We start from the raw sequence: 14,737 nt of genomic DNA on the forward strand, positions 1-14,737 counted from the left end.
ATCTAGCAGCTTGTGGGCGGGATCTTGACTCGGCGGGGGTGGTGCCGACACTGCCTGCTCTTTATCTCTGGGGCTTGACCTTGACCCATTTGTTGTGTGGATAAAAATAGACCAGGGAGGGCGGGAACCGGTTCCCGCCCACATAACACAAGCCAGGTGTGGAAAGCTGCTCTGACCACCTAGGGTGGAGGTAGTTAGTGTGTGAGGGCCACTAGCACTTCATTGCCCATTCATTAAGGCAGCAGTGGGGAGCAGAGGCTGTGTCTTGTGTCAGCAAGGGTGGGTGCTCTTGTCTTTTTCTCAGGTGACTGGCTCTCCTGTTTACACTGACACCACCCCTTCAGTCATGGTCCTCACCAGGAAACGTGCTTCCCATGCGAAGACTGTGGCAACCCAGACAGAGGGTCTGCTTAATAATGTGGCGGTTCAGGTCTCTGGCTGCCGGGAGTGCCTCAGCCTGCTGCTGCCAGGGGAGGATGGGAAGGATGCCACTTGTGTGCGGTGTGAGCAGCTGGATGAGCTGCTCAACCTGGTGGTGGAGCTTAGGGAGGAGGTAGGTAGACTGCGGACCATCAGAGAGTGCGAGCGAGAGATTGACTGGTGGAGTGACTCTCTGCGAGAAAGGCGCAGAGATTGCACTACCCAGACGGAGGGAACAATGGACCCTCTCTCTCATTGTAGTCAAACAGGGAGAGACAGCTTGAGAGAAGATGAGGAATGGCAGCTGGTCTCATCCCGGCGTCGCAGGCAACCCCCAAGTTCTCGACCTACCTCGGTTCCCCTGATCCCTCTCTGTAATAGGTATGAAACCCTGAAACCAGAGGGAGAGGTGACTGATGATAATGTGGGAGCACTGCCGCCAAGCTTGCCTAAGGTGAGGCGATCAGCTCCGCGTTTAAAGACTGCCTCCTCCAAGAAAGAAAGGAGAGTGGTAGTTGTAGGTGACTCTCTTCTGAGAGGAACAGAGGGTCCAATATGTCGGCCTGACCCTACCCGTAGGGAGGTGTGCTGCCTTCCTGCAGCCCGGGTCAGGGATATTTCTAGAAAACTCCCCAGCCTTATCCACCCCTCTGATTATTACCCTCTATTGATAGTTCAGGCCGGCAGTGATGAGATCCCTGTTAGAAGCCTGAGGATTATAAAAAATGATTTTAGGAGACTGGGGAAGTTAGTTGATGGAGCGGGCATACAAGTAGTGTTTGCCAGCATTCCCTTGGTGGCAGGGATGAACGCTGAGATGACCAGGAAAAGCCATCTTATAAATGCATGGATGAGAGGCTGGTGCAAGCGTAAAAATTTTGGATTCTTTGATCATGGGGTGGTCTACTCGGCATCTGGCCTGAGGTCTGCAGATGGGAATTGCTTGTCTCCAAAAGGGAGACGGATACTTGCCCAGGAGCTGGCGGGACTTGTAGAGAGGGCTTTAAACTAGATAGGAAGGGGGAGGGGGATAAAGCCAGGCCTGCTAGAGAGCAGCCTGGGGAAGTGGTAGTGGGATTAGGTGAGAGGCGAGGGGCTCAGCTGAGATGCGTCTACACTAATGCACGCAGCATGGGCAACAAACAAGAAGAGTTGGAAGCCATTGTGCAGCAGGCAAACTATGACCTAGTTGCCATAACGGAAACGTGGTGGGATTGCTCCCACGATTGGAGTGCGGCAATGGATGGCTATAAACTCTTCAGGAAAGATAGGCAAGGAAGGCGGGGTGGAGGTGTAGCTCTCTATGTTAGGGAATGCTTTTACGCTACTGAGATTATGACTGGGGACGATAACGTTGAATCCCTATGGGTAAAGATCAGAGGAAGGGCTGACAAGAAAGGCACCCTGGTGGGTGTCTGTTATAGACCCCCAAATCAAGATGAAGAAACAGACGAGGTATTCTATAAGCAGCTGGCACAAGCTGCACAGTTGCCTGCCCTTGTCCTCATGGGGGACTTTAACTTCCCTGACATATGCTGGGAGTACAGCACAGCACAGAGGAAGCAGTCTAGGAGGTTTCTGGAATGCGTAGAGGACAACTTCCTGATACAGCTGGTCAGAGAGCCCACGAGAGGAACTGCCCCACTAGACCTGCTGTTCACAAACAGGGAAGGTTTGGTGGGAGATGTGGAGGTTGGAGGCTGTCTTGGACAGAGTGATCATGAAATGATAGACTTCGTGATTCACAGTGGAGCCTGGAGGGGGAATAGTAATACTGCTACCTTGGACTTCAGGAGGGCAGACTTTGAATTGTTCAGGGGACTAATAGGGGGAGTCCCCTGGCATTCAGTCTTAGCAAGCAAAGGGGTCCAAGAGAGCTGGTTGCTCTTCAAGAAGGAAGTCTTAAGGGCGCAGGAGCAGGCAGTCCCCCTGAGCTGCAAAATGAGCCGGCGGGGAAGAAGACCGGCGTGGATGAATAGGGAGCTATTCCTGAGGCTCCGGGAGAAAAAGAGAATCTACCGCCTGTGGAAAGAGGGACAGGCCACTCAAAATGAATACAGGAAAGTTGTTAGGATGTGTAGAGGTGAAATCAGAAAGGCAAAAGCCCAGCTTGAATTTAACCTAGCTGCTGGTGTGAAAAGGAATAAGAAACTCTTTTATAAATACATTAACAGTAAGAGGAGGACAAAGGAGAATATCCACTCTTTGCTGGATGAGGCTGGGAATGTGACCACTGAGGATAAGGAAAAGGCGGAGGTTCTGAATGCCTTCTTTACGTCTGTCTTTAAAAGTCAGACCAGTTATCCTCAGGATACCCCTCTCTCTGACCTGGTAATCTCGGCCGGGGAGCACACTAACCCCCCTGTGATTCTGAAAGAAACAGTCAGAGACCTACTGCTCCAGCTGGACTGTCACAAGTCGATGGGGCCAGATGAGATCCACCCGAGAGTGCTGAGGGAACTGGCGGAGGTGATAGCCGAGCCGCTTTCCATCATCTGTCAGCGCTCCTTGTTGACTGGTGAGGTCCCAGAAGACTGGAGGCTTGCCAATGTGACTCCCATTTATAAGAAAGGTCGTAAGGAGGATCCGGGGAACTACAGGCCTGTCAGCCTGACCTCGGTGCCAGGGAAGGTTATGGAGCAGATCGTCTTGAGGGAGATCATGCGGCATGTGCAGGGTGACCGGGGGATCAGGCCTAGCCAGCATGGGTTCATGAAGGGCAGGTCCTGTTTGACCAACCTGATCTCCTTCTATGATCTAGTGACCCATCTGGTGGATGAAGGAAAGGCTGTTGATGTGGTCTACCTAGACTTCAGCAAAGCCTTTGACACTGTCTCCCACAGCATTCTCCTGCAGAAGCTGGCAGCCAGAGGCTTGGATGGGTACACTCTTGGCTGGGTAAGGAGCTGGCTGGAGGGCCGGGCACAGAGAGTGGTGGTGAATGGAGTTAAATCCAGCTGGCGACCGGTCGTGAGTGGTGTTCCGCAGGGGTCGGTGCTGGGGCCTGTCCTCTTCAATATCTTTATTGATGACCTCGATGAGGGCATCGAGTGCACCCTCAGTAAATTCGCAGATGACACCAAATTGGCTGGAAGTGTGGATCTGCCTGGGGGTAGCGAGGCCCTACAGAGGGATCTGGACAGGCTGGAGAGCTGGGCTGGAGCCAATGGGATGAGTTTCAACAAGGCCAAATGCCGGGTCCTGCACTTCGGCCACAACAACCCCAGGCGACGCTACAGGCTTGGGGCGGTGTGGCTGGAGGACTGCGTAGAGGAAATGGACCTGGGGGTATTGATTGATGCTCGGCTGAACATGAGCCGACAGTGTGCCCAGGTGGCCAAGAAGGCCAATGGCATCCTGGCTTGCATCAGAAACAGTGTTGCAAGCAGGAGCAGAGAGGTGATTGTTCCCCTATATTCAGCACTAGTGAGGCCGCACCTCGAGTACTGTGTCCAGTTTTGGGCCCCTCACTGCAAGAAAGATATTGAGGCCCTGGAACGTGTTCAAAGGAGGGCAACAAAGCTGGTGAGGGGTCTGGAACACAGGCCATATGAGGAGAGGCTGAAGGAGCTGGGAATGTTCAGCCTGGAGAAGAGGAGGCTCAGGGGAGACCTTATTGCTCTCTATAACTTCCTGAAGGGAGGTTGTAGTGAGCTGGGGGTCGGCCTCTTCTCTCGTGTCATTAGTGATAGGACCAGGGGGAATGGTTTCAAGCTACGGCAGAGGAGATTCAGGCTGGACATGAGGAAGTATTACTTTTCAGAAAGGGTGGTCAGGCACTGGAATGGACTGCCCAGGGAGGTGGTGGAATCACCGACCCTGGGGGTGTTCAAGGAAAGGCTGGATGTTGTGTTGAGGGACATGGTTTAGTAGGAGCTATTGGGAATAGGTGAACGGTTGGACTGGGTGATCTTTTAGGTCTTTTCCAACCTTAGTGATTCTATGATTCTATGATGATTCTATGCATAGTGCTGAATTTGCATTGTACAATGCAAATGCTAGTTGAAAATGAAGTATATGATTGAAATATTCTGGAGATAATCAAGTAACACTGATTTCTGTGGCAGGAAAGTGAATGCATGTAAATATCAAGGCTATTCAATTATTAGTATTTCTTGGGTGATGTTTTGTTTATTTTGCTCATTTTTCATTCTTTGTTGAGCATTTCTTCTTTTTTGGTTTGTCCTCCTATGTTGGTGATCCACTGGAGAATATAGAAAACTATATGCAATGCTTAAAGGAGTTAAATACTTACTTTTTTTTCTTAATTCATCTGGATCAAACTTATCTTTTTATTCTTTTGTTAAGTTTCAGCCTAATGTAGTTAATCTCTATGGATGTGCAGCTCTAGAAATGGTCTTCTATAATAACAGTGACAAACGTAAAAAAAATAATTTACCAGATTGTTGTATTTTTCTTCTTAATTACCATGACAAAAATAAATAAAACTACTAATGAAAGTGGACATAGAGATGCTCTAGATGTCTTTAAGGTGCTGTGTAGTAGTTATGCCCTCTGAATTAAATTATCTGTGAATACTATTCCTGCACAGATTGTGGCTCCCATGTTTGATAATTTAGCTGCAACCTGATGCAATAATGATTTTTGCTTATTTGTTTCCTTATTCACTCTGAAGTGCACACTCTTCCCATAGGAGTCATTTCTCTGTACAGATTGAACCATTATTTGACCATTGACACTGCCACTGATTTGTGGAGTAACAGGATGATTAAGTATATTGGCAGAGTGCCTCATTCACCAGTAGGCAACAAACCCTTTGTCTGTTTTTTCTTATGATTTTTCATCTCTTTCTTTTCTACTTCACTGAGCTCATATTAGCAATTGACCTGCAAAGTGGAAATGCAGGAATGTTTCATGATGGCTTTAGGCAAACAAAAGAATGATGAGTATATGCAGGAGTGAATCAATTTTTCCATTCTCTGAGAGAATAAAATAGCAATTTTGAGGCATCTCAATTTGAGTCTTCCTGAAACAGAGCACAGCATAATTGCTTGCAGAGACTTGTCCTAATTGGCAGTTTTAGGAAAGGGACAGAGACAGTTCTTAGCACTTGCAGAATGGAAAGTTCTCGGGAGACTGTTGAAACAATTAATAGGCATTTCTGTCTTTCTGCCTAAGGTGCCTGACTTGAAACCCAGCTGAAATGATAGCAATTCGCAACGAGGAGCCTCTGAACTTCTCCAAAGCAGATGGCATTCTCACTGCTCTTTTCCAGTTTCAGAAGAGAGCTGGGGGGAAAAAGGAATGTGCAGGGGAGATGAGAGGTTTCACGCATACTTTTCCCTGTCTCACACATTGTTTTATTTATGTGTGCATATGTCCATCTGTAAAACATTATATCTGGGTTTTTCTCCATGTGAGAACTTTAAAGCTGTATAATTGACTATTATCAAATTAATTGGTACATTACAGATACTGAAGACTTACGTGCCAATTATTCAGAAAGGGGGGTGTGCATTCTCTTTTTTTCATGCTTGATTTATTTCAGTGTTTCTCCTGTATTGTCTTTTGTTCTCTCCTGGGTTAAAAAACACATTTGTTAATGTATTTTGTAACTCAGCTTGCTGCTTCTAGCCTTTTGCAATATATGACAAAAATGCTACAAACAAGAAGTCTGTTGTAATACTGAATTTTGAAAAACAAGTGCTTGTGTTTTCCCTTGACAGTTAAATGAAAAATACAAAGGAAAACTGTTCTTGGAGGTTTTATTCTGAAGGGTTTTGTAATACAGTGAATAATCAATAAAATCATTTTGGATACTCTCTGGTTTGGAGTATATAAAAAAGAAAAACCACCCACAGACCACTCCTACTCATTCCCTGTATAATCCATATTAAAAGCTCTACATCTGGGATGTACTTTTACTAAGGGCAGCAGCATCACTCTCTGGTAGCTTGAGTTCTTCGACTGAACAGGCTCACTGCATTATCAAAGCAGTCTCACTGTGAACTTCAACTTTCATGCTGGAAATCACCATGTAGTCACAGTAGATACAGTGGTGGTCTTTCATAGGAGAGGCGTAGAAAATACAGGAATGGGAGTTTCTGGGTGCACCCAGCTGCAGGTGACGGCACACTTAACTGGGAGGTATATATGTGGTTATTAAAAAAGAAGCTCAAAAAATTACTTTGGCGTTTTCAATGTGTCTTTTAATATCCCATTACAATCAAGTTTCAGGAAAGTATTATTTTTTTTTCAGCAGATACTTTCAGTTAAAATCACTGATCTTTATGAATTAGTTGTTTTGTATCCAGTGATCCCATATGCTGGTTGTACAGAAGGCACCAGAGAAGCAGAGGGTACAATCAGCCAAGAATCCTGCTACTGTTTATCTTTCACCTTAGAGCTGTTCTTCACTTCATTGCAGTAAATGGTGGCACATCTACATTTCAGACATACTACATTATTGTGCTCAGTGATGCTGAGCTCCACATCCCATGTACCTGACTAAAAAGCTTATTGCAACCATTATCACTTTGGTCTACAGCAAAGTCCAGCCAGCTAGTTCTTGCTGTGCATCTTTACTACAGAAGAAAGATGATAAAGTAATACTCTCTGAATGCTGATTTGTCTTCCTTTTTCCCACTTTCCTCTGAGTCATATAACAAAAAATGAATTTGTGCTCTAAACATTACAGGATAGCAGCCATTGCCTGTTTATTTCTACTGGTGTTACTGTAAAATGTGTTCTGACCTCTTGCTGCTCGGGGCACCTGTCTGTAACAGTATAAACAGATGCTTGCTTTCTAAAGTGAGCACCTCAACTATGCTAAGTAGAGGTCATATGCATGGTGGCAATAAGTGTGCTTTCCTTTTTCTAATGCTTTATGTCATGGAATTTATTTTTGCTCTTACTGTTTCTGGAGGATCACTGTTGTGATCTGACTGTTCTTTGAAGTGTGATATAACTGTTTGTTAAAGTTTTGTCAAAAAACAAGGGAACCATGATCTGAAAATGTTTGGGCTTATCATCTTAGTTTCTAAAATATTTGAAATATTTCAAAGTCCTAGGGGTTCCAGAACTTTACCTTCACCTCTCTTTACTTAAATGCCCTATCTTTAGGGCTTTTAGAGCTCTTAGAAATAAGAACTCTGTTCATCATTTCTGCTGTTAAACAAAAAAGAGTATTCATGGAAGAAAATGCTGCTTCACTTAGGATAAAGACTTGGCTGTGCCAGTGTTGTCATCCAGGTGCCAGGTGGGAGATACCTACAGGCTCCTCTGCTACAACTAGTAGAGAAGCAGTATGTGCGCTGCACAGACCCTCTCCTGGTTGAGTCAGCTGGTATGTGAATTACTGACTCCTGCTAGGGGCCACTACAGGTGCCAAAGTCAGATGTATAACAGTCTCATTTTTCTTTCTGAACGAGTTAGCAATTGTAAGAGAAATTTTAAAATCATTATCATGTTTTTATAATATTTGATTTTACAATTATAACAAAGAAATTCTTAGACTTCTTGAACGTATTTTGTAGTATATATTATAATATAATTTTGTAGTTTTAGCAGAGAAAAAATGCCATGGAACGTTGTATAGCAAATGTTGATGCAAAGCCTAAGTCAGAACTTAGGCTGTAAAATGTAACCAGGTGTGCTAGGATTCAAGTTAATAAGTTAATTCATCAATTAATTTCCCTGCCACCATAAAAAAAAAAATGAGTGCTGATTTCCAAATCAAGTGGTTGCTTAGCATCATAAATGCAATTATTTCCTCTCCTTTGAGTTTACATGTTTCTTTTACTCCTTGCCCTGTAACCTCAGATGCTTTACTGTCTTTAATGGATTTTTCACTTTCTTCACCACGCTCTCCATGTGTCTTTACAGTGGTCAGTGTATATCCGTGCTGCTGTCCGCAAAGAAAAAGGACTGCCAATCCTGGTAGAACTCCTTCGAATAGACAATGACCGGGTGGTATGTGCAGTTGCTACAGCTTTACGAAACATGGCCTTAGATGTCAGAAATAAGGAGTTAATAGGTATGTTCTTTCCCAACTATCTGTATTTTGTGTTTGGTTTTCTTCTTGCTTACAGCAGGATAAGCACAATGAGAGATTATTTTCACATTTCTAACATAATTTCTTTAATTCTTTCTCTAATGCTTTATGTTCACATTTTATGTGACGGCTTAGTACTATTGCAAGGAACTGTTAAATTAATTAAACATCATGCAGCATTTTATGATTTGTCATACTGTAATCTCCAGAAGAAAAGTGATGGCTTTGTTCTACTTTAGTGCTTTATTCATAGGCTGACAGTGGCACTTGCGTCTTCCAGATCAAGGATATGACAGAGCAGCCACCTCTGATCCTCAGGTTCTCTATTAGAAGTGATATTGGAGATTATGAAGTGTCAAATCATAAACCTAAAAGATGGTCTCAGGAATTTACTGGACATATTAGTAGGTCCAGCAGCAGAGCTTGGAGATGCATAATTTTCAAATATGTGCAGATAAGGGAGAAAACAGTGTTATCTAAATCATTGTTTGTTCTGAATTCTGATGGTATGGTAAGCAAACTTTTTAGGTTTTCTGTTGTATTTTTTGTTTTATGGTGGTTTTTCAATTTGTTTTGCTTTTTTTTAGCTATAATTCATAAAAATGCTGTGAATCATTTAAACTTTATTTTCATGTTCTGTGTTTGAAAAAATGTCTGTTTTTTTTTGTTTTAAATTAGTTTAACAATCATGACAAAAATTATTTCTACTTCCTCTGTACCTTCAGTGCACATTGTTCTTCATTTGTGCTAGGCAGTTAATTTGTTATCATTACTGCATACTGTAATACTTTGCCCTTAATTACAGAATTACCCAGATAAGTACTTTGATCATAATGCTTTTTTATTTGTATTCAGTGCTTCATAAGAGCAGTGCCTGTTAAAGCAAGGCAGTCTCCCCTCACTTCTTGTACAAAATAGTGAGAACTTCACTGACAAAATGTGGTAAAGCAAACAGGTAGTGAATGATGAGTAGTATAAACCTGCTGGGGTACCCAGGAATTGAACTCAAGTTGATGCTTTGCATGCAAGACCAACCTGATCATTCAGCTTTTGCTCACATGATAGTTGGCAAAAAAGACATGAAATTCAAGTTTGCTGTATTATGTTCAGTCTTCAGGAAGTTGCTTCAGGATGCTGCACGTGTGTTCTTAGTGGGTTTTTTCTGTTGTTTTCTCGGAATCTTAGAGTAGAAATTGCTGCTGAAGCAAATGTGTCAGGCCATCTGACCTGAATGAATAACTGATTATCTTTTCATTTTATCTCATGTTCCAACCTTCACTTTCAGTCTTCAGCATGTTATAGTCTTTGTAATTCAGCATTTTAGTCCTTCTAATTGAAGGGGTTGGGGGTTGCTCTCGATGATCTCTAGAGGTCCCTTCCAACCCCTACAATTCTGTGATTCTGTGAAAGTTTTATTTCCTTCTTAGCTATGCAAATTTTATTAGGAATGTAAGGCTAAGTGTGCAAAAATTAGAGCTGTCTTTTAACGTGATATGCCATACTAAATGCTTGTCAAATTATGGATAAGATTGCATAGCCTCCAAATTTTAATGTTTTATGTAATTATCAGAGAATGTGTGATATAAACAGAGATGAATTTTCAAAAGGTGGAAAGATTCTGTTGACAATAGATTTATTTATCTGTCAGCTGGTAATGAGTACAGCGTTGCTTAAATTTAAATTATTTGTGGAATAATTCTGGGAAGTTGTAATTTATAACTCCAAAGCAAGGTACAGACACGCCAATATGATAGGGAAGGTTTGACCATGATTCCTGAACCATTTCAGCTGTGACGTTTACATGCTCATTTCTTTGTCTTATGTCATCGAACGTTGAAGAAACAGTAATAATGGTCATTATTTCTCTTGTGAATTTTCTATAGCTAGTAGGTCACATCATACATCTCATTTGCAGAAATTACGAACATCTGCAGTTGTCAAGGATTTCAACTTGTCATAGGTTGTCTATTTTTGTGAATATTAAAATTCAACGTGTTCTGAGAGATCTTCTAAGAGGACTCAAAAGAGGCTTGTTGGTGTTCATTACATGAGTGTCTTTCTAAGTACAGTCAGCATCCTGTTTATCTTGCCTCTTTGAAGTTTCAGTTTGTCAGATTCTTGTAATGACAAACTGCCTCATAAATTGGCCTTTTCCCCTTCAGATAACTTTTCTTAAAGGTGAATTGTCCATCTGTATAGGTAGTAAAGATTGCATAAGTAGAACTGCATTTTTTAAATGCATCTTGGAGATTCATTTTACAGTTTCTTTTTCAGTGATGCTGTTCTCCCATTCCCAGCTGAGAACTTTGTACTGAAAAGCGCCGTAGAATGAGATATTTCTTTGCTGCTGTTGCCAAGCAGCCCGTGAATCAGTGTTGTGGCATCTGGCAAATATAGCAGAAAGCTTGCTAAAATCCAGACTCACCTGTAGCAAACCACAAAGCAAATGAAAAGACTGTCATTTTGAAATGACCAGAAATTTCTTTCTAGACTTTGTCAAATTTGCTGATCTATTTTGGTTTTGTCACAGATCTATTAAGTGTGTTTATATTGATAATGTTTGGTGCCAAGCCTCTCAAAATTTTTCTGAGCCATCACCATATAACATTTTCTTCAGTGAGTTCTTCCTGGGTTTCATTTAGGGTGTGCTCCTTGTCCTTAATATCACCTTCATTGTGCCGTGTGTAGTCTAGTTGGAGGCTGAGGTAGAGGGGAAATCGATCTTTTTCCTCACTGAAATTAGACCCCACTGAGACAAAGACATAGTAAATTTGGCCTGTTTTGGTTTGTTTGTTTGTTTGTTTGTTTTTTGTATTTGACACTTGGTTATACAGCACTTGATTCTCTATCCTTGGACAAAACTGCCCAGTTACGTTCCAGGTGACACTCAAGTTGTGTTCATTTTCTGCTCACTTTTGAGGACCTTTGTCTTTACAAAACAGTACCCCTTCTCTATCATTTCCCAAAAGAACACCATTGGGAAGATCTATCAATGTTGTCTCTTTTCTGGCAGTGCCACAGCTGAGGGATGTGGAGCTGAGCTGTGAGAACAGTTGACAGCTGCTATTGCTTGTTGAGCACTGTTGATACAAAGTGTTGTGCTTCAGGTCTTTCTGTCAGTTTGCTCTTATCCTGACAGTGGTTTCTAATGTTATTCTGAGCCATTGGTGGTTGAGAGAAAACACTGCAGCACTGTTTCAAGAGCGCCACTCACACATTTTCTGTGGCCACTTGGAATGTAGTTTTGTAGTTAAACAAAAGATGGTTTTGGAGGTATTTTGGCCACTCATCCTTGAAAAGGTAGGACAGTTGCACTAATGATTTTCATTGACCCATTGGCACATGCATAAGATGCATCCTTATGTAACTCTTTGCTTACAATACGTAGAGAAGCCACGTGTCTATTCAGGGCTCTAGATTTAAGGCAGAGAGCGGACAAATTAAAGATCTGCAATACTTAAGGCATCCTTTTTGTGGATATTGCTGCAAAAGCGTGATTCAAATAAATGAAGTTAAAGGTAAAATTTCAGGTTTTCACAAAGTTTTGAAGCAAGCCCTGAAACAGGGTCTTTAAAGAAGGGGTATTTTTGAATAACTATTCTTGTTTCAGGATGTCAGGAATGAATCATTCTCAATTCACTGCTCATTTGCTGGTAACATAGTTTTGAGATAGCATGTCCATTGAGTTGTTGCTCAGCTTGTTATAGTCTGCTTAATCTTGCTAGGTGTCTAAATATTAGACTCCCTGACAGAGAGAGAAAAACCCAGAAAGTGGTTTATCTAATGTGATAAAGTGGATCTCAAGCTGTACTACTGCCCAGCCACTGCTGAGAGAGAGAAAAAGTTAGGGAATGCATAAATTGACACTGAATGTATGTTTTAGCATCTCATGGGCAACATATATGTATTTGAGTGTTTGAAGTAGCTGGTGTTTGTTTCAAAGATTTATTGCTAAACGTGAGAGAGTTTGGAATGTCTGTCAGGTATTTACAACTGTAATGAATCATAGGATCATAGAATCACCAAGGTTGGAAAAGACCTCAAGATCATTCAGTCCAACCATCTGCCTACCACCAGTATTTTCCCACTAAGTAGAATCAGGATACAGAATTCTGAAAGATGGTAAAATATTGTTAGACTCGCTGCACAATTCAGGTTACAAGGAACCTCAAGAGGTCATCTTGCCCAGCTTAGTACTCAAAGCAGGGTCAGACTTGTTATTTCAAACTGTGATATTGATTCATATTTGGAAAGATTTGCTTTCAGCAGGCAGGCAGAAAACATGTCAAAAACAACTGTTTGTATTCTAACAGCAGTATGTTTTGGAGTATAAATAGTGACATAGGTTTCTCCTATCGTAAAACATGGGCACATTTTAATACCATAACTTTGTTTCAGTATCTATAATAAATCCAAGTGCAGATGGTATTTTTTTTTAACTACAAAAACAAAAGCTATACGAAATTCTGAGTAATAGTAATTTATGTTATTGGGGAACACAAGGATGGATTGGGAGATAATTAAATCAAGTATGCAGTTTTCATCCCACTTAGAGTGTGTAAACACTTTTCTCTCCTTTTTAAATGTGAGCACTTCTGAATTTGTCACAAATAGATCTGCAAAGATCTGAAAGGCACTGCTTTTTTATTGAATTTTTAATCATCTTATAATGTGATTTAGTTACTGAATTGTTAAATTGACAGAAATTCACAATGCGTAAAATGCCAGAAGGCATTATCTCAAATCATATGCATTTGTTCAGAAGAATTTGAAGAAAGAATATATGCTGCAATTTGTTTTAATTTGTATCAATTTTATTGCAGTTTTGTTTCTGTGTTTAGTAGATGAGTTGTGCAACACACATATTAGAGTAAATACCTGAATTAGAAGAGGTGGTTATCAAGAAGTTGATTTACGAAATAGAATGTAATGCTCATGCTCTTTACTTCATATCAGTGACAGGAAAGATATTAGTTAAGATGGTAAATATATACAAAGTCCAGACTCCCTGGTTTCTGATGTTGTATATATAATTTAGCTGAGAATTTAAACTGATAGAAATTTAAATGCTGAATGTTCTTCAGTTATAGTATGAAAGCTTTGTGTCAAAGCAATTTTTACTTTTCAGGTACCTTCAGCCACTTGTGTATTGCCTTTTGCTCTGGTTTATCTCAGCTGTATTTCTGACAATCAGATCTGTGACATACAGAGGTTAGGAAAGATTTCTTTCACCCTTCATTTCTAATTAAATAACATTCTCAAGTAAAGAGATTTAGGGAAAAAAGCAGGGTTAGTAACTAAATTTTCATTTTTAAGATCAAATTTAAGATCAAGTCTTCTTTGCATCTGAGTCACTATGGATTTTGAGGGATTTCTCTCAACCATGAATCATCTAAAAATCTGGCAGTTAAGCTAGTCAGGTAGTCAGGCAGGCTTCTGGTGTAAACAAGAAAATGGCCCTGCTTAGGTGTTCACCCTCATGACCTTTGTCACCTGAAGTATCGGATCTTAGGGTTGAACTAGTCCTGTAGTGAGAACTTGGGTGGGTAGCCAGAGACTTGGTGGTTATTTTTGGGGGGACTAAAGGTTAGCATATAAAATCTTACGAAGTTTTTTTGTTAAGATGTCTTGCTGCCCTTCAGTTAGTTTTCTAGAATTAGCAAGAGCAATTAGTGGAAAAAGTACTACAATTTTCTGTTGCCACTCAAAGCATCAGAAATAACTGAATACAGTCTCAAGTCTACTGTAGCAGAGAACACCTCTAACAGAGATAGAGTGTTCATTATAAAGCTGTAGTTAAATAAATGTACAGTGTTTCTTTTCCATATAATAAGATCAAGGTGTTTCACATTACTGTGACCCAGCTGCAGGCTAGCTTTTCCACTCTGTGGAATAAACTGTAAAAAAAAAAACCACCTAGAAAATGCCTGCATTTATATTTTAAATGCCAAAGTCTCAAGAGAGTCATCTGCAGTATTGCAGCATGACAGCTTATCTAGATGATAGTGGCAACTTTAATTAAGACATATTATGGGTTTTGTAAGTCTCTGTTCACATTCAGTATTACTTAAGATTAAATTCTAAGCGCAGGTCTTAAAAATCTTATGGAGAAGGCCCGGAGAAGTCCAGACTCATTGCAACTGCCAAAAGCAAAAGAAAAACCCAACAGAAATCAAAGAAACAGACAATAGAAGTACCTTTTCAGCACATTGATGTGCACTTCATAAGAAAATGCCCTGACCTGTGGATTACATTTTGAGATGATAAACAATTTATTTCTGTTCTTCTGCACAAACTATAAAA

The 14,737-nt window shown here is 41.2% G+C and overlaps 2 protein-coding genes across 6 annotated transcripts in view; both read left to right on the forward strand.

The window, feature by feature from the left end:
* The window catches only part of LOC122178868, a 1,516-nt gene extending 71 nt beyond the window's left edge, over positions 1-1,445 (forward strand). Inside the window, exon 2 of the mRNA XM_042869383.1 lies at positions 305-1,445. Coding sequence (XP_042725317.1) covers positions 347-1,432 — 1,086 coding nt within the window. The 5' untranslated portion in view covers positions 305-346 and the 3' untranslated portion in view covers positions 1,433-1,445. The remainder of the gene's footprint in view (positions 1-304) is intronic.
* The window catches only part of CTNND2 (catenin delta 2), a 619,837-nt gene that overhangs the window by 545,696 nt on the left and 59,404 nt on the right, over positions 1-14,737 (forward strand). For all 5 annotated transcript variants that reach the window (XM_042869378.1, XM_042869380.1, XM_042869382.1 and 2 more), the window contains one exon: positions 8,266-8,416. In XM_042869378.1, coding sequence (XP_042725312.1) covers positions 8,266-8,416 — 151 coding nt within the window. The remainder of the gene's footprint in view (positions 1-8,265; positions 8,417-14,737) is intronic.

Source organism: Lagopus leucura, unplaced genomic scaffold (genome assembly GCF_019238085.1).
Source record: "Lagopus leucura isolate 7727_CA_CO unplaced genomic scaffold, USGS_WTPT01 Super-Scaffold_100002, whole genome shotgun sequence".
NCBI lineage: Eukaryota > Metazoa > Chordata > Aves > Galliformes > Phasianidae > Lagopus > Lagopus leucura.